The following is a 19,215-nucleotide window of genomic DNA, read 5'->3' as shown; positions in this document are numbered from 1 at the left end:
CCCCGCCCCTGAAGCTGTAGGTTCAGCGCATCGAGATGGCTCGAGATGTCACAGAGAAAGATATTCTGCCTCCCACTTGTCCAGAAAGCTCCTGTTTTCTGCCTTTCTTTTCGCCATTTTTGGGAAGGGATAGCGCGCTGACAGTTGTAGCGTCTATGTTGCTATGACTACTGTCACAGAGGAGAGGGCGTTTCTGGGTCCTGTCCTGATTGGCGCGCGAAAACAACAGCAGAGRARTATGGGATTCGTAGTATTAGCGGTGAATGCGCTGTATAATACCGGCGGGCCAGCTCTAGTAGTAATTTATTATTGTCTCGCGGGCCAAATATAATTACCCCGCGGGCCAAATTTGGCCCGCGGGCCAGAGTTTGACACCCATGGTGTAGAGAGAAATAGTCGACGCGTCATAATTCCTATAATAACTACAACCTAAAACTTCTTAAATGGGAATATTGAACCACCGGCTTTCATATTTTTTTATTTTATTTTATTTCACCTTTATTTAACCAGGTAAGCTAGTTGAGAACAAGTTCTCATTTACAACTGCTACCTGGCCCAGATAAAGCAAAGCAGTGAAACACAAACAACAACACAGAGTTACACATGGAATAAACAAGTGTACAGTCAATAACACAATAGAAAAAAAGAAAGTCACTATATACAGTGTGTACAAATGGCGTGAGGAGGCAAGGCAATAAATAGGCCTTAGTAGCGAAGTAATTACAATTTAGCAGATTAACACTGGAGTGATAAATGAGCAGATGATGATGTGCAAGTAGAGATACTGGTGTGCAAAAGAGCAGAGAAGTAAATAAAAACAATATGGGGATGAGGTAGGTAGATTGGATGGGTTATTTACAGATGGACTATGTACAGCTGCAGCGATCGCTTAGCTGCTCAGATAGGTGATGTTTAAAGTTAGTGAGGGAAATAGAAGTCTCCAGCTTCAGAGATTTTTGCAATTCGTTCGAGTCACTGGCAGCAGAGAACTGGAAGGAAAGGCGGCCAAAGGAGGTGTTGGCTTTGGGGATGACCAGTGAGATATACCTGCTGGAGCGTGTGCTACGGGTGGGTGTTGTTATCATGACCAGTGAGCTGAGATAAGGCGGAGCTTTACCTAGCATAGACTTATAGATGACATGGAGCCAGTGGGTCTGGCAACGAATATGTAGTGAGGGCCAGCCGACTAGAGCATACAGGTCGCAGTGGTGGGTGGTATAAGGGGCTTTGGTAACAAAACGGATGGCACTGTGATAGACTGCATCCAGTTTGCTGAGTAGAGTATTAGAAGCTATTTTGTAGATGACATCGCCCTAAGGTAAGTTTGGCGGCATGAGTGAAGGAGGCTTTGTTGCAAAATAGAAAGCCGATTCTCGATTTGATTTTGGATTGGAGATGTTTAATATGAGTCTGGAAGGAGAGTTTACAGTCTAGCCAGACACCTGGGTATTTTTAGTTGTCCACATATTCTAGGTCAGAACCGTCCAGYGTAGTGATGCTAGTCGGGCGGGCGGGTGCGGGCAGCGAATGGTTGAAAGCATGCATTTGGTTTTACTAGCGTTTAAGAGCAGTTGGAGGCCACGGAAGGAGTGTTGTATGGCATTGAAGCTCGTTTGGAGGTTTGTTAACACATGATCCAAAGAAGGGCCAGATGTATACAGAATGGTGTTGTCTGAGTAGAGGTGGATCAGGGAATCACCCGCAGCAAGATCACCCGCAGCAACCACATTTCTCCGATTTTTATGCCTCTTAAGGCTAGGGTGCATTGCTTAGTGCCGTTCCATGGCCGTTGCTAATCTGCAGGTTGAACATGGTGAGATTGTAGAATCCTTACAGCTAACTAGCTACTAGGGCTGTGACGGTTATGGAAATTTGGAAGACGGTAATTTCCAGCCAAATGACCACGGTCTCCGTAATAACCGTTCGAATAAACATTTTCTATTTTACCATTTTAAAAGGTAGATTCTGCGGCTAATGGGCTTTGGAAAAACGGGGTCATCTTGTTACGAAGTTGCCTTGATGTTGCTATGCTTCTCACTGAAACCGGCATTCTATTTATTTTTCAGCAAGGAAACAATGTTTCTGCCTTTTTATAAATGCTGTATGAACAAACAATGTAGATAGCATAAACTGGGACTAATCAACTAATTATGATCTTTGATCTAGACTGGGGACTTCATCATTAAAAGACCGTTGTTACACTCGTCTCTTCTACCTGACTCGGGTGTATGAGGCTTGGTTGGAAGAAAAGCAACATAATAGTTATGGCTAATATGGCGATTTTATATAATTTTCCCAAAGTGAATTATTAGTAACTTACAATGCCATGCATGCAAGAAGCCTTGACCTGGTGCACACGTACACGATATATACAAAAGTAACTGGACACCTCTTCAAATTAGTGCCCGTTGCTGACAGGTGTATAAAATCGCATATACCGCCGTGCAATCTCCATAGACAAACATTGCCAATAGAATGGCCTTGTTGAAATTCACTGAGCTCTTTAGTATGGCACCACCTTTCCATCAAGTCAGTTCATCAAATTTCTGTCCTGCTAGAGCTGCCCCGGTCAACTGTAAGTGCGGTTATTGTGAAGTGGAAACGCAGCAAAGGCTGCTCCTAGAAGTGGTAGGCCACACAAGCTCACAAAACAGGACCGCCGAATGCTAAAGCATGTAAAAATCGTCTGTCCTCAGATGCAACACTCACTGCCGAGTTCCAAACTTCCTCTGGAAGCAACGTTGGAAGCTTCATGAAATGGGTTTCCATCACCGAGCAGCCACACACAAGCCCAAGATCAACATGCGCAATGCCAAGCGTCAGCTGGAGTGGTGTAAAGCTCACCGCCATTGGACTCTGGTACAGTGGAAACGCGTTCTCTGGAGTGATGAATCACGCTTCACCATCTGGCAGTCCAATGAAAGCTACCTGCCAGAATGCATAGTGCCAACTGTAAAGTTTGGTGGAGGTGAAATAATGGTCTGGGGCTGTTTTTCATGGTTTGGGCTAGGCCCCTTAGTTCCAGTGAAGGGAAATCCTAACGCTACAGCATACAATGGCATTCTAGACGATTCTGTGCTTCCAAATTTGTGGCAACAGTTTGAAGGCCCTTTCCTGTTTCAGCATGAAAGGTCCAGTGTGAGGTCCATACAGAAATGGTTTGTTGAGATCGGTGTGGAAGAACTTGACTAGCCTGCACAGAGCCCTGACCTCAACCCCATCGAACACCTTTGGGATGAATTGGAACGCCGACTGCGAGCCAGGCCTAATCGTCCAACATCAGTGCGAACCTCACAAATGCTCTTGTGGCTGAATGGAAGCAAGTCCTCACATCAATGTTCCAAAATCTAGTGGAAAGCCTTCCCAGACGAGTGAAGGCTGTTATAGCAGCAAAGGGGGGACCAACTCCATGTTACTGAGCATGCTTTTGAATGAGATGTTTGACGAGCAGGTGTCCACATACTTTGTCATGTAGTGTATCTTCTTCCATCACTCCAGTGTCCCTACACATTGTACATTTGGAATTGGAATTCACTTTTTACAAACATTTCCTGTATATATTATGCCCCCCTCCCATTTCTTGTAGTCCGCGATCAGCTCCTTTGTCTTGCTGATGTTGAGGGAGAGAATGTTGTTCCGGCACCAGACTGCCAGGTCACCCTGTAAGCAGACTCACCGTTGCTGGTGATCAGGCCCACCTACCACTTTTCAGCGAACTTGATGATGGTGTTGGAGTCGTGCTTAGCCATGCAGCCATGGGTGAACAGGGAGTACAGGAGAGGATTAAGCCCACACCCCTGTGGGCCCCCTGTGTTAAGGGTCAGCTTGGCGGAGGTGATGTTGCTTAACCTCACCACCTGGGGTCAGCCCGTCAAGGATCCAGATGTAGATGGAGGTGTTTAGACACAAAGTCCTAAGCTTGGTGACAAGCTTCAGGGGATAATGGTGTTGAATTCTGAGCTGTAGTTAATGAAAAACATTCTCACATAGGTATTCCTTTTATCTAGGTGGGTGAGGGCAGTGTGGAGAGCAGTTGAGTCTGTCGTCTATGGATCTGTTTGTGCGGTATGCAAATTGGAGTGGGTCTGGGGTGGCTGGGATGGAGTTAATGTGTGCCGTAACCAGCCTCTCAAAGCACTTCATGATTAAAAAGTGAGTGCTACAGTTCTCGTTGTGGCATGAAGCCTTAGAGTTTTTAAACTGAAATGATTGTGGTCATCTTAAAACATGTGGGGATTACAGACTAGGAGGTTGAACATTACTATGATTATGCCTGCCAGCTGTTCTGCGCATGCTCTGAGGACGCTCCCTGGAATCCCGTTGGGCCACGCGGCCTTGCAGGTGTTGACCTGATTTAAAGACCCTTCTCACGTTGGCCTCAGAGCGAGATCACCCAATCCTATGGGTCGGTGACGGCCCTCACACCCGGCTCGATGTTGTTGTCAAAGCGTGCACAGAATGCATTGAGTTCGTCTGGTAGAAAGGCATCGTTGTGCAGATCACAGTTGGGTCTTCCTTTTGTAATCTGTAATGGACTGTAGCACCTGCCACATGAGGCGGGCGTCGGGGGCCTGTGTAATATGATTCCAACTTATTCCTATATTGTCCTTTTGCTCTTTTGATGACTCTGCGGAGGACATACCAGGACTTCTTATACTTATTCCTGTCCTCGGCCGTAGCCTCAGGGTTGTTTAAGATAGCTCTGTGTTGTTAGCTTGTCAACGTTATCGGCGGAGTCTAAACATATTTCGATTAGCACTAGCAAAGCAGTCCTGTAGCATAACCTTTGATTCTGGTGACCATTTCTCAACGGAGTGAATCGTGGATACTTCCTGTTTCAGCATCTGCTTGTAAACAGGAAGCAAGAGTACAGAGCCATGATCTGATTTGCCGAATGGCGAACGAGGGAGGGCCTTGTATGCTTGGTTGTGGGTCGAATCGCAGTGGTTTAGGACTTTATCTCCCCTAGTGGCGTTGGAAACGTGTTGTTGGAACTTGTCTTAGTGATGCCAAATTTAAAATCGCCGGCAAACAGAAAGGCAGCCTCTGAATTGGCAATGTCTGAAGAAGCCACACTATAGTAGGTCTATGTGCTGTATGGACATGGGGTGTGTTTTTATTATTATTATAAATGAATTTTTTCTCCCCCTTCCTGCTTCTCAGGGGCATATAAGAACTTCCCTCCCTCTGCCTCCAGCTTAGCCCTCCTGGCTCAGGGGTCTAACAAAGGTTACTAAGAGCTCAAGTGTAGTTCTCAAGTGTCCACAGGACGTGCCCGTTTCAATCGCATCTTTGAGGGTTGCCCTTTGATGGGCTAGTAGGCTGTTTATACCGACCATAAAGATGCTTTTCCCCCAGATTCTCCTACAACGGCTGTCTTGTTTGCTGTTGAGGTAATAGGGCCAACTATGGATGTCAGACTTGATTTATAACCCTATTTGATTAACAGTATTTAAGGCTGCCAGGTCCCATAAAAAGGACAAACACACAGTAAATCGTCCTCTTTTTTTCCCCCTCGGCTGCTGTTTAAAGGACTCTTGATTAACATGGAAATTGGCTTCTTGGCAAGAACACCAAGCCATGTCTCTCCGGAAAAAAACTGCCAACAGCCTGAAGCATGAAAGGCAGCAAAGGGATTTGCTGAATCTCTTGTTTGTAGCACGTTTTGTTAGATTGGCTCTGCAAAACCACTTTAGGCGCATCCCACTTTTCTTTCTTCAAGCGAAACCCTCCAATGCAGAAAAAAAGAGCAAAAGCTCTATGCAGACTGCAGATAATATAATGAGCAAAGAGAAGCAGTTGGAAGTACAATTTTCCCCCCAAGAACAGGAGACGGTGCATTTGCTTGCTTCAGACCAGCGCACGTCTTGGTTTTCCTCTGTAAATGCATATCCAATGGCCTAAGTCAGGTTCCATGAGTAAATATTTACCAAAAATAATGAATGTGCACTGCAACAGTACTTATTTCATACTTGCTTGCTCCCCAGTCTCTACCCTTCCTCAGAGCAGGTCTAATTCCCTGTCCGGAAGAGCATTTTGTGTCTTCATAGTAGCGGAATTAGCCATTGAGGTGACTTGGCAGTGTCGTGGATGCTAATTTGCTTTTTTACTCTTGTGAGAGCTGCAGTTGATGCCAAGGCAAAAGGTCAGAATCTCCTCGAATTTAAGTCATGGAAGTCTGTTTGATCTTTAAGCCGAGGAACCATCATCACATTTTGGTATTCTCAACGTGAATTAACCAACTTGGTCAACGTAAAACTAAAAAGTTCTAAATGTGCAGGGATTTTGATTTGGCATCCAATTGTTTGCAAATGTTAATGAGTCTTGTTTAGTTACTCATACATTTTGAGTGAGTGGATGGGTCATGGATAAAAAGGAGGTTACCGAGCATTTTGTGCTGCGACTTCTTGACACACTTCTCTCCCTATCTGCTACACCCCTCCCCTCTGCTTTTCCCATCCTGTACACCCCTCTTTCCCTCCCCCTCTACTCTCTCTCCCCCTCTCCCTTCTGTTCTCCAGAAAAAGGTGGTGGAGCAGCTGAGGAAGGACCTGCTGGTGAAACAGGAGCCGGAGGTGAAGGTTCAGGTGCTGGCTACAGACAAACACGTCCTCCAGATCCCCTCCTCCACTACTCTGCAGGCCCTACAGCAGACCACACACAGCCAGGCCCTGCAGCAGGTAGCCACACAAGTCCACAGACACTGTCGACCTCTACTCAATTGCTTGTTATGTTGCACAAAGGCTCGTTGTAACTTTGCAGTAGAATACACAAGGTTTGCAAAATTCCCTAGGTTTTCAGAAATCCCAGTTGGTGGAACATTGCAATGGAGAGATGTAGAATTTTTGGTCATGTTTGTGGAATTTTGCAAACCTAGCCTACCCTAGCCTCAAACTTGTCAGTGTTCACAAACTTGTACTACTATAGAGCAGGGGTCTTAAACCACTTCTTGCCCAGGGACCCCCTCCCAGGCAAAATGGCGACCCAGGGAGCCCCATCATACGTTAGCAAAAAATGGTCTTATCATCAGGTCAATGATAATGGCAAGGAAAAGTAATTAACATTTTTAAATGAAAAGATTTGGTAAATGAATAGATTTTGACCTCCCACAATATAATTGGAAGAGGAAGTGTAAACTCTTAACAGCCTGTTTTCTAGAAAGGTAACTCCAAACACATTTTCGCTTAGAGTTATTGTTTAGCTGGTTAATCGACTAAGGTCGATGTCCGCGTGGAAATCTAATTGGCATAAAAAAATTATCCCAATAAAAGTCTGTCATCTTAAACTAGAGATCTGTTATTTTACATTGGATGTATCTCAATCCACCGCATCCACGTATGTAACACTTCCCCGTTTGTGGTGAAAGGTGACCGAGCTAGAGCGGTGTTTGTCAGACTATGAGACATCCCGAAAATCGGTCTTCTCACATAATCGTTTGTAGCGTCCGAACGGTTTGGCCTATAAAACTAAGTATGACCCCTCTATGGAAAGATGAGACACTAACGAGCATGTACATGTTGCTCTCGGGCGCCCACAGGCCTCAAGACTCATCTGAAAGTCCCCCGGGTACCAGTTGAAAAAATGTATGGGAGTGTTTAGTGTAAATAAAAAAAATAAGGGTTTTAATACATTTTACATTTGTTTTGATATTTCAAGGGGTCTTAAAATTCTAAATCAAATGGCAAAATTATCCTTGGTATGACCTTTTTAAAATAATTCCATATAGCTTAGTAAACCCCCCCCCCCCCCCCTCACCCAGCTTAGAGGGTCTTAGGCTGTTTAGTGCAAAAAATAAGGGGGTAAACACATGTCCAAAAAAATTACATGTTTCCTGATCTTATAGGACAGACTCTTCAGAACAAACTTCCTTTAGATTTTTTGGGGGGGGAATATCTGTTCTATGTAGTGAATCTGTTATTCAATGCTAATATTGGCTAATAGCAGCAAGGCCAAAAAAAAACATTTTCATCAATTATTTTTCTGAATTGTTTTTGATACTACAAGGGGTCTTTTAAAATTTGAAAATCGAATAGAAAAATGGTCCTTGGTATGAGCTTCTTAAAACAATTAAATCACCCTAAGAAACACCATCAGAGGCCCCTGGTCAAAAGTGTCTGACTTTCTGGGTTGTTCCTTGTACTGACATTAGTTACGTTATGAGATGTCCTTCAGCGATGCCAGTTCTTTTCGGCAGTACTTCTTCGTTCTCAGACCTTGATCCCCACTAGATGGACACAGCTGTAAAACCTCAAACCTACGTCATTCATGGCTCTGTAGATTTATCTCTAGCTCTTAGCGCAATGGGAAGTGCTCAGCTGGCAGGTTTCCTGTGGCGTTTGATGTAATCAGAGCTGCGTATGTCTGCGGCGCTCCTCTGGCTCAAGCCTGCCTTGATGGCAATGGGAAACGACTTGGCCGATAGAATTGCTGACTAGGCCCTCTTCCTCTGGGTCCTGTTGAGGGGGTGAGGTAGGGGATTGGAGAGAGGGAGGGGACTCCCTACAGGGAATGGTTTGAAGTTAGCCCTAGTATTGATTCCCCAGGCTTCACATTAGTTCACATTTGCTTAAGCTAGATAAAACAATCTCACTTTTCCACTCCCTTTTTTCAACCCAATCTCATTACTATCTCTTCTATTTTTCTCTGCGCTCCGATGAATCAACTATTTCCTTCTTTCTTTCCTTTCTCTCCTCTCTGTCAGAAGACGCTGACAGTCACCCCAGTCATCTCCACTAAGACTCTACCTGTAGTGCTGAAAGCTGCCACTCCCACCATGCCTTCCTCTGTTGTGGCGCAGCGCCCTGCCACCGTCGCCATGGTCGCTGCCATCAGCCATGCCTCCAAGCCTAGTATCGTCAACTCCAATTCCCAGAACACACCAGTGAACCTTCAGGTGGCTAGCAAATTGACCAATCAGTGTTTTGAGCCTGTCCGACTGGTGTCGAAGAATGCACTTGTGGTAAGGGTCATTCATTTCCTACCATTGTCATCCTTTCTAGTTCAACTCTTTCAAACACTTATATTATAACTGGTGGCAGTTTGGGGACACCAAAGTGTTTTCAAATTAAGCAGTAGATTCAATCTGTCTCTTACAAAGTTTATTAGAGCAAAGTGGCTAGAACGTGTTTCCTGTGTAGATGTGTATGGAAATATGCATGGTCAAAATTGAGATTTATTTTATTGAAAACCATGTCTCTTAATGAGGAGGTGCTTTGGGGCGGTGGTGTGTGGTGGCGCTTGGTACAAAGTCATCTTTATCTCTGTAAAACTACTTGCAGAAGTCGACGAGTTTAGATATATAATTGTCTGCAGCTCAGGTAGAGAGAATACAGTATTTGCTGTGGTTTTGTCTCAGGTGCAGGCCACCACCACCCCCACCTCAGCACAGCCAATCAAAGTTCCTCAGTTTGTCCCTCCTCCTAGACTGACGCCTCGACCCACCTTTCAACCACAGGTGCGTCCCAGTAAGACCTGCCCCCTAACCTTAATCCCCACCAAAGATTTTCTATTATATTGACATGATAGTGAAGTGACCGCTCTAACAATGGAAATACATGTCCTCAAATTTGGAAGACGGGGGAGGAGGCCATGTGGCAGGTGGGAGAATGCCACCTATATCAGTGCATTGGTAACAACCTAACCATTACGGAACTTATATTAGATCAAATAAGCTTTTTAGCAAATTAGCTATTACATTTTTTGGTTGACCAAATTTGACACTATACAAAAATTTGTGGGGTTATTTTACTATGAAAATATATGCACTCACTACTGTAAGTCGCTCTGGATAAGAGCGTCTGCTAAATAAATTACATGTACATTATCGGGGACAGATTTTGGGCAGATTAAAACCTCTCGCTTCGCCGCTTCCACTCTGCCATCAATACAATCCAATGTGAGAGTGGCCACATGAAATTTAAGCTTTTAACTCAGCAGTCACTAGAGGGCGACAGTGTACACAAGGACAGTGCAGTCAGTCTTGGCTCCAAGTTATTGTTTGTGTTGCTTTTTTCATAACCTTTCCTCTTGTCTTCTATTGCTTTCAGAATGTGTGCTTATGTTGCATTTGTCTGTGTTAATACATTCCTTTGCTGCTGTTGTGTGTCTTTGTCTTTATGGTGAAATCTTTTGTTGTCCAGCAGCTTCTGAATGTTTTGTGTTTTGGCTGTTGGTATAAGGGTAATTCCACGGTAACAGTGATGCTGAGACTCAAATGTTTCACTTTTAAAATGTATGTCAAACAAAAACCATTGATTGCTAAGTTAAACAAACCATACAACTCGATAGCTTGATGTACAAGGACTACTTTTAACAATTTCCGCAGAACATTTGACAAACACATTTACCCCGAGGACCAGTGCAGATCAGGGTTTCTGTTAGGAAAATGTGGTGCTGGACAACATTTTGGGGATTTATTTTAATTTACCAGCCATTTAAGAAATTTGCGGACCCGTATACTATGGGTTCATAGCCCATTATGGCATCCACCCACGGTGCTAAGAATGACGGAAATCACATTTAGATTATGGTAATAGATCTTAACAGAAAATGCAACTCATGTAACGAAGAAGCAAATAAAATGTCATTTTCAAACATTTGCCAAAGTACAATTCACGAGGAAAGACCGTTCGAAACAGCGCACCTGATAGCGGTTCCATATGTCACAGAGATCTGTTAGAAACTTAGAAAGAGGGGAATCTAAAGATGCAACAACTATGATGGTTTGCTAATATGACTAGGATTGTGCTTCTGGACAACGAAAGAAAGTTGATATGAAAACCAATAGAACTGGAGAGAAATGGCATAGCAGCGGAAAATGGAAATAAATTGGCCAGAATTATATAATTACCCCTGTCTGTACAGAAATAAATAAAATGATTCCAAATATTTCACCAGAAAGCATGACTTGGCCACAGAGGAATTGAGGATCATTAGCTTATTTACATTCTTTTTTTTGCTGTGGATTGTTTCAAATCACAAGCTCGTAGGCTTGCCTATTGGGGAAGCCTGCAATTTGGGCATTGCGCATGGCAATAGGCCTTGCTGATTATTGACTTGCTGCTGTCAGTGAAAAGCATCTAAAATATATATGTGAAGATAATGTCTTCAGTACAATAAAAATAATTGAGACAAGAAGGGGAGGGGTGTTTGGCGAAGATATAGGCGAGTCTCTCTCCAGAATGGCTCAGCTGTCTCCCGCAAATTCTTGCGCATTCATTGTTTAATTGAGTGAATTGTTTGCCTTTCAAATTTTCCAGGGGGGATCAATTCTCCATTACATAGGTCACCAGTAGTAAATGTATCGTTAATCCCTGTCAGTTGGTGACATAAACTTCTGTTAATGCATGTATTATTTACAGTCTCATCATTCTCGGAGTGGAAATGTTTGCACAGTTCCCTACAGCTACACCTATGAGAAACAAGTTTTGGTTTATTTCATAACCTGTCTTTTGTTTGGAGTGCTCCATGTGAGCAATGAGTGTGTCTGGTTTCTCTGTCATGATAATGTTGAGGTAGCGAGCGCGCCTGAGCACGCATAGAAGTACTTGGCCTGCTGCGTGGAAATGTAGGAGTGTTTTAAAAAATTTTACATCTGTTCCAAATTATAATATATCAGCTTCGATTATTTTTGGCAATTGCCAGCTTACAGAAACCCTGGTGCAGATGCAAAGTTTAACAGAATGCCAATTTGTTCTGTTTGTGCCATCATTCTGTTACCAGACTTTGCGTCTGCACGGTTCTTACATTTTTTTAAATTAAAAGTAGTCGTGCATAGTTGCATGGTTTGTTTAACCCTTTAAAACCCATAGCGGCCGTCAACTGCCTTTCTTTAAATGACTTTGGGAACAGTCTTGTTTTTCTAACAATAATATTGGTGTCAAATATCGCAAAATGTAGTTGCTAACAACCTGTTGTCGTATTCGCGTGGCAGTTGTCATCAACCAGAAACTGGAAACTGGGTATGCTGTCATTTTGACTTTTAAAAGTTGCGCCGAGCAGCCACGATTTTTCACTGTGGAAGAGGCTGTATCTATGTTGGTTGGTGATATGGATTCGGACACGTCCTTGCACTTTGAAAGCGATGATGTCGAGGTGAGTGAAATAAGTAAACAGCAGATATGTTTGTTGTTGATGTTTGATGCTGTGAAACTTGCGGAATAGCTCTCAGATTAGCCAATCCTGTCATGATGAGCACATCAACGGTGGAGCAGGAGCTTGAATGATTGCTCTCTCTCATGGAAATAATTGCAGTGTTTAGCTGGATATAGTCTAGAGGTCGACTGATTAATCGGCATGGCCGATTAATTGTGGCTGATTTCAAGTTTTCATAACAATCGGTAATCGGCATTTTTGGATGCCGATTACATTGCAATCCACGGAGACTGCGTGGCAGGCTGACCACCTGTTACGCGAGTGCAGCAAGGAGCCAAGGTAAGTTGCTAGCTAGCTTTAAACTTATCTTATATAAAAACAATCAATCTTAAAATAATCACTAGTTAACTACACATGGTTGATGATATTACTAGTTTAACTAGCTTGTCTTGCGTTGCATATATTCAATGTGGTGCCTGTTAATTTGTCATCGAATCACAGCCTACTTCGCCAAACGGGCGATTTAACAAAAGCGCATTAGCGTCAGGGTATATGCAGCAGTTTGTGCCGCCTGGCTCGTTGCAAACTGTGTGAAGACCATTTCTTCCCAACAAAGACCGTAATTCATTTGCCAGAATTTTACATAATTGTGACATAACATTGAAGGTTGTGCAATGTAACAGCAATATTTAGACTTAGAGTTGCCACCTGTTCGATAAAATACGGAACGGTTCCGTATTTCACTGAAAGAATAAAAGTTTTGTTTTTCTAAGTCATAGTTTCCGGGTTTCACCATATTAATGACCAAAGACTCGTATTTCTGTGTGTTTATTATATTATAATTAAGTCTATGATTTGATAGAGCAGTCTGACAGCGGTGGTAGGCAGCAGCAGGCTCGTAAGCATTCATTCAAACAGCACTTTCCTGCGTTTGCCAGCAGCTCTTCGCGATGCTTGAATCACAGCGCAGTTTGACTTCAAGCCTATCATCTTCCGAGATTAGGCTGGCAATACTATAGTGCCTATAAGAACTTCCAATAGTCCGTATAGGTATATGAAATGCAAATCGTATAGAGAGAAATAGTCCTATAATTCCTATAATAACTACAACCTAAAACTTCTTAACCGGCAATATTAAAGACTCATGTTAGAAGGAACCACCAGCTTTCATATGTTGTCATGTTCTGAGCAAGGAACTTAAACGTTAGAATTTTTACATGGCACGTATTGCACTTTTACTTTCTTCTCGAACACTGTTTTTGCATTATTTAACCAAATTGAACATGTTTCATTATTTATTTGAGACTAAATAGATTTTATTTATGTATTATATTAAGTTAAAATAAAAGTGTTCATTCAGTATTGTTGTAATTGTCATTATTACAAATATGTATATATAAATTAATCGGTATCGGCTTTTTTTGGTCCTCCAGTAATCTGTATCAGTGTTGAAAAATCATAATCGGTCGACCTCTAATATAGTCAGCTAACTAGTTGGCTGTTTTGTCTTATTTCTACCAATTTAATTCATATGGAAACGGCCCAAGCTTCTTGCTATAGCTAGCTATAGAAAAGTTATATGTGGCGGCAAATTTGGTCTGCGTTTGCGAAGCGCCAAACTCAGCTGTCACTTTCACTAGCTAGTTATATAGACAACCAACTAACTAGCCACTAAAAATGGAGATTTAAAGTAATTTGTGTTTATCTGTTGGGCTTAGGTCCGGGTTTGTCAAGTTTGCTAGGTACAGATGTTCATAGGATATATATTGCCTCGTTTTCCTATTATTTGACAGCCTAGCTGTCGCTTTAGGGTAGATGCCCGTGCAGTTGAGCTCATATGATATTGCGTTGCAGTGATATTTGTTTACATTGCCAGCAAACAACTTGCTTGTTTTGTCCTATTTCTACCTATTCAATTCATTTGGAAACTGTCCCAGCTTCGTAACTAATCAGCGAACACTGGCAAACTCTGTAGTTAGTCTGTCAGGCAAGAAAACGAGTTGGAGGCAACATTGTGCTTCGCTCATAATGCTGTCACTTGATCGTCTCACTCCCTCCCTACAAAGACAAACATCTAACTATGCCCATCGAAGTAGATGAGGTAATATTCTAAACGTGTTGGGCTAAATTGCACAGAGTCATCTTTGTAATCTTTTTCTTTCAACATCCAAAATAAATAAACAATAGTTGATGGGAGTGGAGGGAGAAAAACATGAGGGAGATAAGGATGCAGAAGGAGAGGAGGAGGAAGCAAGCAGAGGGAGAGCATACCCAAGAAGGGAGCCTATGTTTCCATGGAGTGCGCCTGCCCCAAGTCCCACCATTGTTCACCCTTGAGCTACATAGCTTGGTCCTAAAGTGACTGTGAAAGGGGTTTTGGAGTTGTTTTTAAAAGTGGTAGGAGTCATTTAAAAAAAAAAAAAAAAAAAATTATGTAATGTTTTTTTTCCTCCCACATCTGGTGTTTAACATCAACCTGTCTGTCACCACATATAATTTACTGAATTGTTGTCAAAGTAGGCTACTATTTCAACTTTTTGTCAGGCCTAGTCTGTCCTAAATCTTATTGAGAGATGTAATCTACATTTTGAAATACTCTGAATAGTTGTTTGCATTTTTACATTGTTACAGTAGTAAGAATCTTTGTCAATACAATGGCCTACTTTGTGTGGGTGCGTTTAGATTTTTTCCTCTTAATCTTCATCTAATACTTGTTGCATTAACTGAGTTGTTGTCAAAGTAAGCTACTATTTCTACATTTGGTGTCAGGCCTGATTGGTACTAAATCTTATTGAGAGAGGTTATCTACATTTTGATATAGTTCTTTTTTTATTGTTACAGAAGTAAGAGTCATTGTCAGTCAAATAGCCTACATTGTTTGGATTTTGAAATACATTGTCCTCTCGTCACATTTTTTGATCATTTTAAATATTTATGTGTAAATACTATTTCTAAGTATAATATTTTATACTTGGTACATTTTGAGTGAGTAACTTAGTCAAATTTACTACAATTTGAATACTCAAGTTTTATGTTGTGTGTTTATCGTTTTTTGGTAGTGAGTGTCTTTACACAATGGAAGACAAAATGAGTGTTATTCCTATAGGCATGAATGTGGTGTCATATTAAAGAGGAGGTTGTGCTCTTTAAAACTACACTGAACAAAAATATAAACGCAACATGTTAAGTGTTGGTCTCATGTTTCATGAGCTGAAATAAAAGATCACATAAATGTTCTATATGTGCAAAAAGTGTATTTCTCTAAAATGTTGTGCATACATTTGTTTACATCCCTGTTAGTGAGCATTTCTCCTTTGCCAAGATAATCCATCCACCTGACATGTGGCATATCAAGAAGCTGATTGAACAGCATAATCATTAGACAGGTGCAGCTTGTGCTGGGGACAATAAAAGGTCACTCTAAAATGTGCGGTTTTGTCACACAACACAATGCCACAGATACCGTGACGAGATCCTGAGGCCCATTGTCGTGCTATTCGTCCGTCGCCATCACCTCATGTTTCAGCATAATAATGCACGGCCCCATGTCTCAAGGATCTGTAGACAATTTCTGGATGCTGAAAATGTCCCAGTTCTTCTATGGTCTGCATACTCACCAGACATGTCACCCATTGAGCATGTTTGGGATGCTCTGGATCAACGCGTACAACAGCGTATTCTAGTTCCTGCCAATATTCAGCAACTTTGCACGTCCATTGAAGAGCGACAACAGGCCACAATCAACAGCCCAGTCATGTGAAATCCATAGATTAGGGCCTAGTGAATTCATTTAAATTGACTGATTTCCTTTATATGAACTGATATACATTTTTTGAAATTGTTGCGTTTATTTTTGTTCGGTGTAAGTTAACTTGTAATTGTCATTTGTTCTTTGTTTTTGAGCTATGTCTGTTTTGAAATATATGTGATTTGTTTTATCTTAAATTCTTAATTCTAGAATGTTGCTGTAGATTACTATTGAGGTCTAAAGGATTACATTTGCAATTATTGATTTTTGTTTGACATCTTGAAGTGAAAAATCTGAGTCTCTGTATCACTCATTTACTGTGGAATTGCCCATAACCTGTTTTTAACCCTGGGTGTGAACGTTTGATTTAATGCCCTGTTATTAAGGTGTGTAATGACACTGGGAGCTCAGCATCCCTCAAAAGTGGGCTCATTCTTAGTCGCGCTTTAGGCATTCCCGGTCCAGCGCGACTCACAGTAAGTCCATCCAACCAGGGGGTTAAACTAAATCGTGGTGGGCTATGGTGTATTGAACTCCTAGGAAATAACAACGCGACTCTAACAAGCCATGTCGACTCCTGCAAAAATGTTCTGCTTATATGGATAAGGAACACCAGCAAAGGTAAAAGGAACATTAGCAAAACCACCAAGGTCACCAGTATTGTTGCTGGTTTTGATTGTGTTCTTTTTAAAAATGAATGACTGCTCACATCTGTGGTGTCACTTTTACTTATAACTGACTTACCTAAGTGTTCATAGTTAAGTGGCGACTGTAGTATGCCTCCATCTACAGTCAGTGATATCTCAGCACCACGCTGGCATTACCTTTCCCTGGTCAATCCCTTTTACACACGTTTATGAAGACCCCTAAGCTCCAAAATGACACTTAATGCCTTATCGACTAATTGGCTAATCTTTGACCCCTATCCTTACGACTCAGGTCCGGCCGAAGCCCGTCACGCCCAATAACAACGTGCCAATCGCCCCGGCACCCCCTCCGGCCATGATGGCGGCGCCCCAGTTGCTCCAGCGGGGCCCGGTGATGCTGACCACCAAGTTGAGCTCCTCCTCGCTGACCTCCAGCACCGGGCCCATCCACCAGGTGCGCATTGTCAACGGCCAGCCATGTGCTTCCGCTGGCGCCAAAAGTGGCAAGCACACAGGCACTGTGACAGGCATCGTTATCACGGCCCCGGCATCGGCACGCCTCACCAAGCAGACACTGCAGATCAGCAGCCTCTCCTCAGACACCAAGGTCAGTACCATGGTTAGGGGATGGGGGAAGCGACTTGTCTCCTTTTCAGAATTGAAGTCATTCTACACTTATAACTCTTACTTTGTTGGTTTGTAATTTGAGAGCTTTGTTTTCCTCTCACATGTTTCCAGGCTGTTAAAGCTCACAGGGGATTGGAGCAGAAAATGTTGGCAAGCAGCACCCCTCCTCTGTCTCCAGCACCCAGACCGAAGAGAGAGGACAATCCTCAGGTACACTGGAGTTGGCACTAATGCTTCATTGTAAACTTGGGGTCAAACCGGCATAACAAATGCATACTTTTACATTTTGGGGAGTATCAGCCTACTGATAGAACCTCAGTTTTAGACAATCCTTCACAGATAACATTCTGTAATGAGGCAGGCTCTGCCAAAGATACAGTATAAACATATCAAGTAAATTATAGATAGTGCCTTCAGAAAGTATTCACACCCCTTGACTTTTTCCACATTTTGTTAAACTGGGATTAAAATGGATTAGTAAATTTTTTGGGTCAACGATCTAGCCAAAATACACAGAAGGTAGAAGAAAAATTATAACAATTTTAAAAAATATATGAAAAATTAAACACTATCTTGATTAGAAAAGTATTCCTTGAGTCAATACATGTTAGAATCATCTTTGGCAGTGATTACAGTTGTTCTTCAAGCTCTGTCAAGTTGGTTGTTGATCATTGCTATACAGCCATTTTCAAGTCTTGCCATTTAAGTCAACTGAAACTAGACCACTCAGGAACATACAATGTCGTCTTGGTAAGCAACTCCAGTGTATATTTGGCCTTGTGTTTTAGGTTATTGTCCTGGTCAAAGGTGAATATTTCTCTGTGTCTGTTGGAAAGCAGACTGAACCAGGTTTTCCTCTACGATTTTTCCCTTTGCTTAGCTCTATTCCGTTTTCTTTTAATATAAAAATAACTGCCTATTCATTTCCGATGACAAGCATACCCATAACATGATGCAGCCACCACCATGCTTGAAAATATGAAGAGTAGTACTCAGTGATGTTGTGTTCGATTTGCCCCAAACATAATACTTTGCATACAGGACATGAAGTTCATTTCTTTGCCACATATTTATCAGTTTTACTTTAGTACCTTATTGCAAACAGGATGCATGTTTTGGAATATTTGTATTCTGTACAGGCTTCCTCCTTTTCACTCTGTCAGTTAGGTTAGTATTGTGGTGTAACTACAATGTTGTTGATCCATCCTCAGTGTTCTCCTATCACAGCCAATCAACTATAACTGTTTTAAAATCACCATTGGCCTCATTGTGAAATCCCTGAGCGGTTTCCTTCCTCTCCGGCAACGGAGTTGGGAAGAACGCCTGTATCTTTGTAGTGACTGGGTGTATTGATACATCCAGTCACTATCCAAGTGTAATTAATTACTTCAGCATGCTCAAAGGGATATGCCTATTCCATTTTTAACAATCTACCAATAGGTGCCCTTTGCGAGGCATTGGTCTTTGTGGTTGAATCTGTGTTTGAAGTTCACTACTCAACTGAGGGACCTTACAGATAATTGCACGCTATACAATGCCTTCGGAAAGTATTCAGACCACTTGACTTTTTCCACATTTTGAGAGTTTACAACCTTAGTTTAGTAGTTTTTAGTTTTTTCCTCGTCAATCTACACACAATAACCCATAATGACAAAGCAAAAACAGTTTTTTAGACATTTTTGCTAATTATTATATATTTTTTAAATGAAATATCACATTTAAATAAGTATTCAGACACTTTACTAAGTACTTTGTTGAAGCAGCGATTACAGCCTTGAGTCTTCTTGGGTATGAAGCAAAAAGCTTGGACAACTGTATTTGGAGAGTTTCTCCCATTCTTATCTGCAGATCCTCTCAAGCTCTGTCAGGTTGGATGGGGAATGTTGCTGCACAGGCATTTCCAGGTTTCTCCAGAGATGTTCGATCGAGTTCAAGTCCGGGCTCTGGCTGGGCCACTCAAGGACATTCAGAGACTTGTCCTGAAGCCACTCTTGTCTTGGCTGTGTGCTTAGGGTCGTTGTCCAGGTTTTCATCAAGAATCTCTCTGTCCTTGCAAAACATCCCCACTGATGCTGCCACTACCATGCTTCACTGTAGGGA

General features: G+C 42.2%; 1 protein-coding gene across 6 annotated transcripts in view; it reads left to right on the top strand.

Annotated features, from left to right (window-relative positions):
- Nucleotides 1-19,215, top strand: part of phf21ab (PHD finger protein 21Ab) — a 64,557-nt gene that overhangs the window by 25,602 nt on the left and 19,740 nt on the right. For 4 of the 6 annotated variants that reach the window (XM_023984888.2, XM_023984884.2, XM_023984889.2 and 1 more), the window contains exons 7-11: nucleotides 6,522-6,680; nucleotides 8,702-8,959; nucleotides 9,356-9,454; nucleotides 16,781-17,095; nucleotides 17,227-17,325. In XM_023984888.2, coding sequence (XP_023840656.1) covers nucleotides 6,522-6,680; nucleotides 8,702-8,959; nucleotides 9,356-9,454; nucleotides 16,781-17,095; nucleotides 17,227-17,325 — 930 coding nt within the window. The remainder of the gene's footprint in view (nucleotides 1-6,521; nucleotides 6,681-8,701; nucleotides 8,960-9,355; nucleotides 9,455-16,780; nucleotides 17,096-17,226; nucleotides 17,326-19,215) is intronic. The other 2 variants (XM_023984885.2, XM_023984886.2) reach the window with 2 other exon arrangements.

Source organism: Salvelinus sp. IW2-2015, linkage group LG4q.1:29 (assembly GCF_002910315.2).
Source record: "Salvelinus sp. IW2-2015 linkage group LG4q.1:29, ASM291031v2, whole genome shotgun sequence".
Lineage (NCBI taxonomy): Eukaryota > Metazoa > Chordata > Actinopteri > Salmoniformes > Salmonidae > Salvelinus > Salvelinus sp. IW2-2015.
This window is presented reverse-complemented; position numbering and strand designations above follow the sequence as displayed.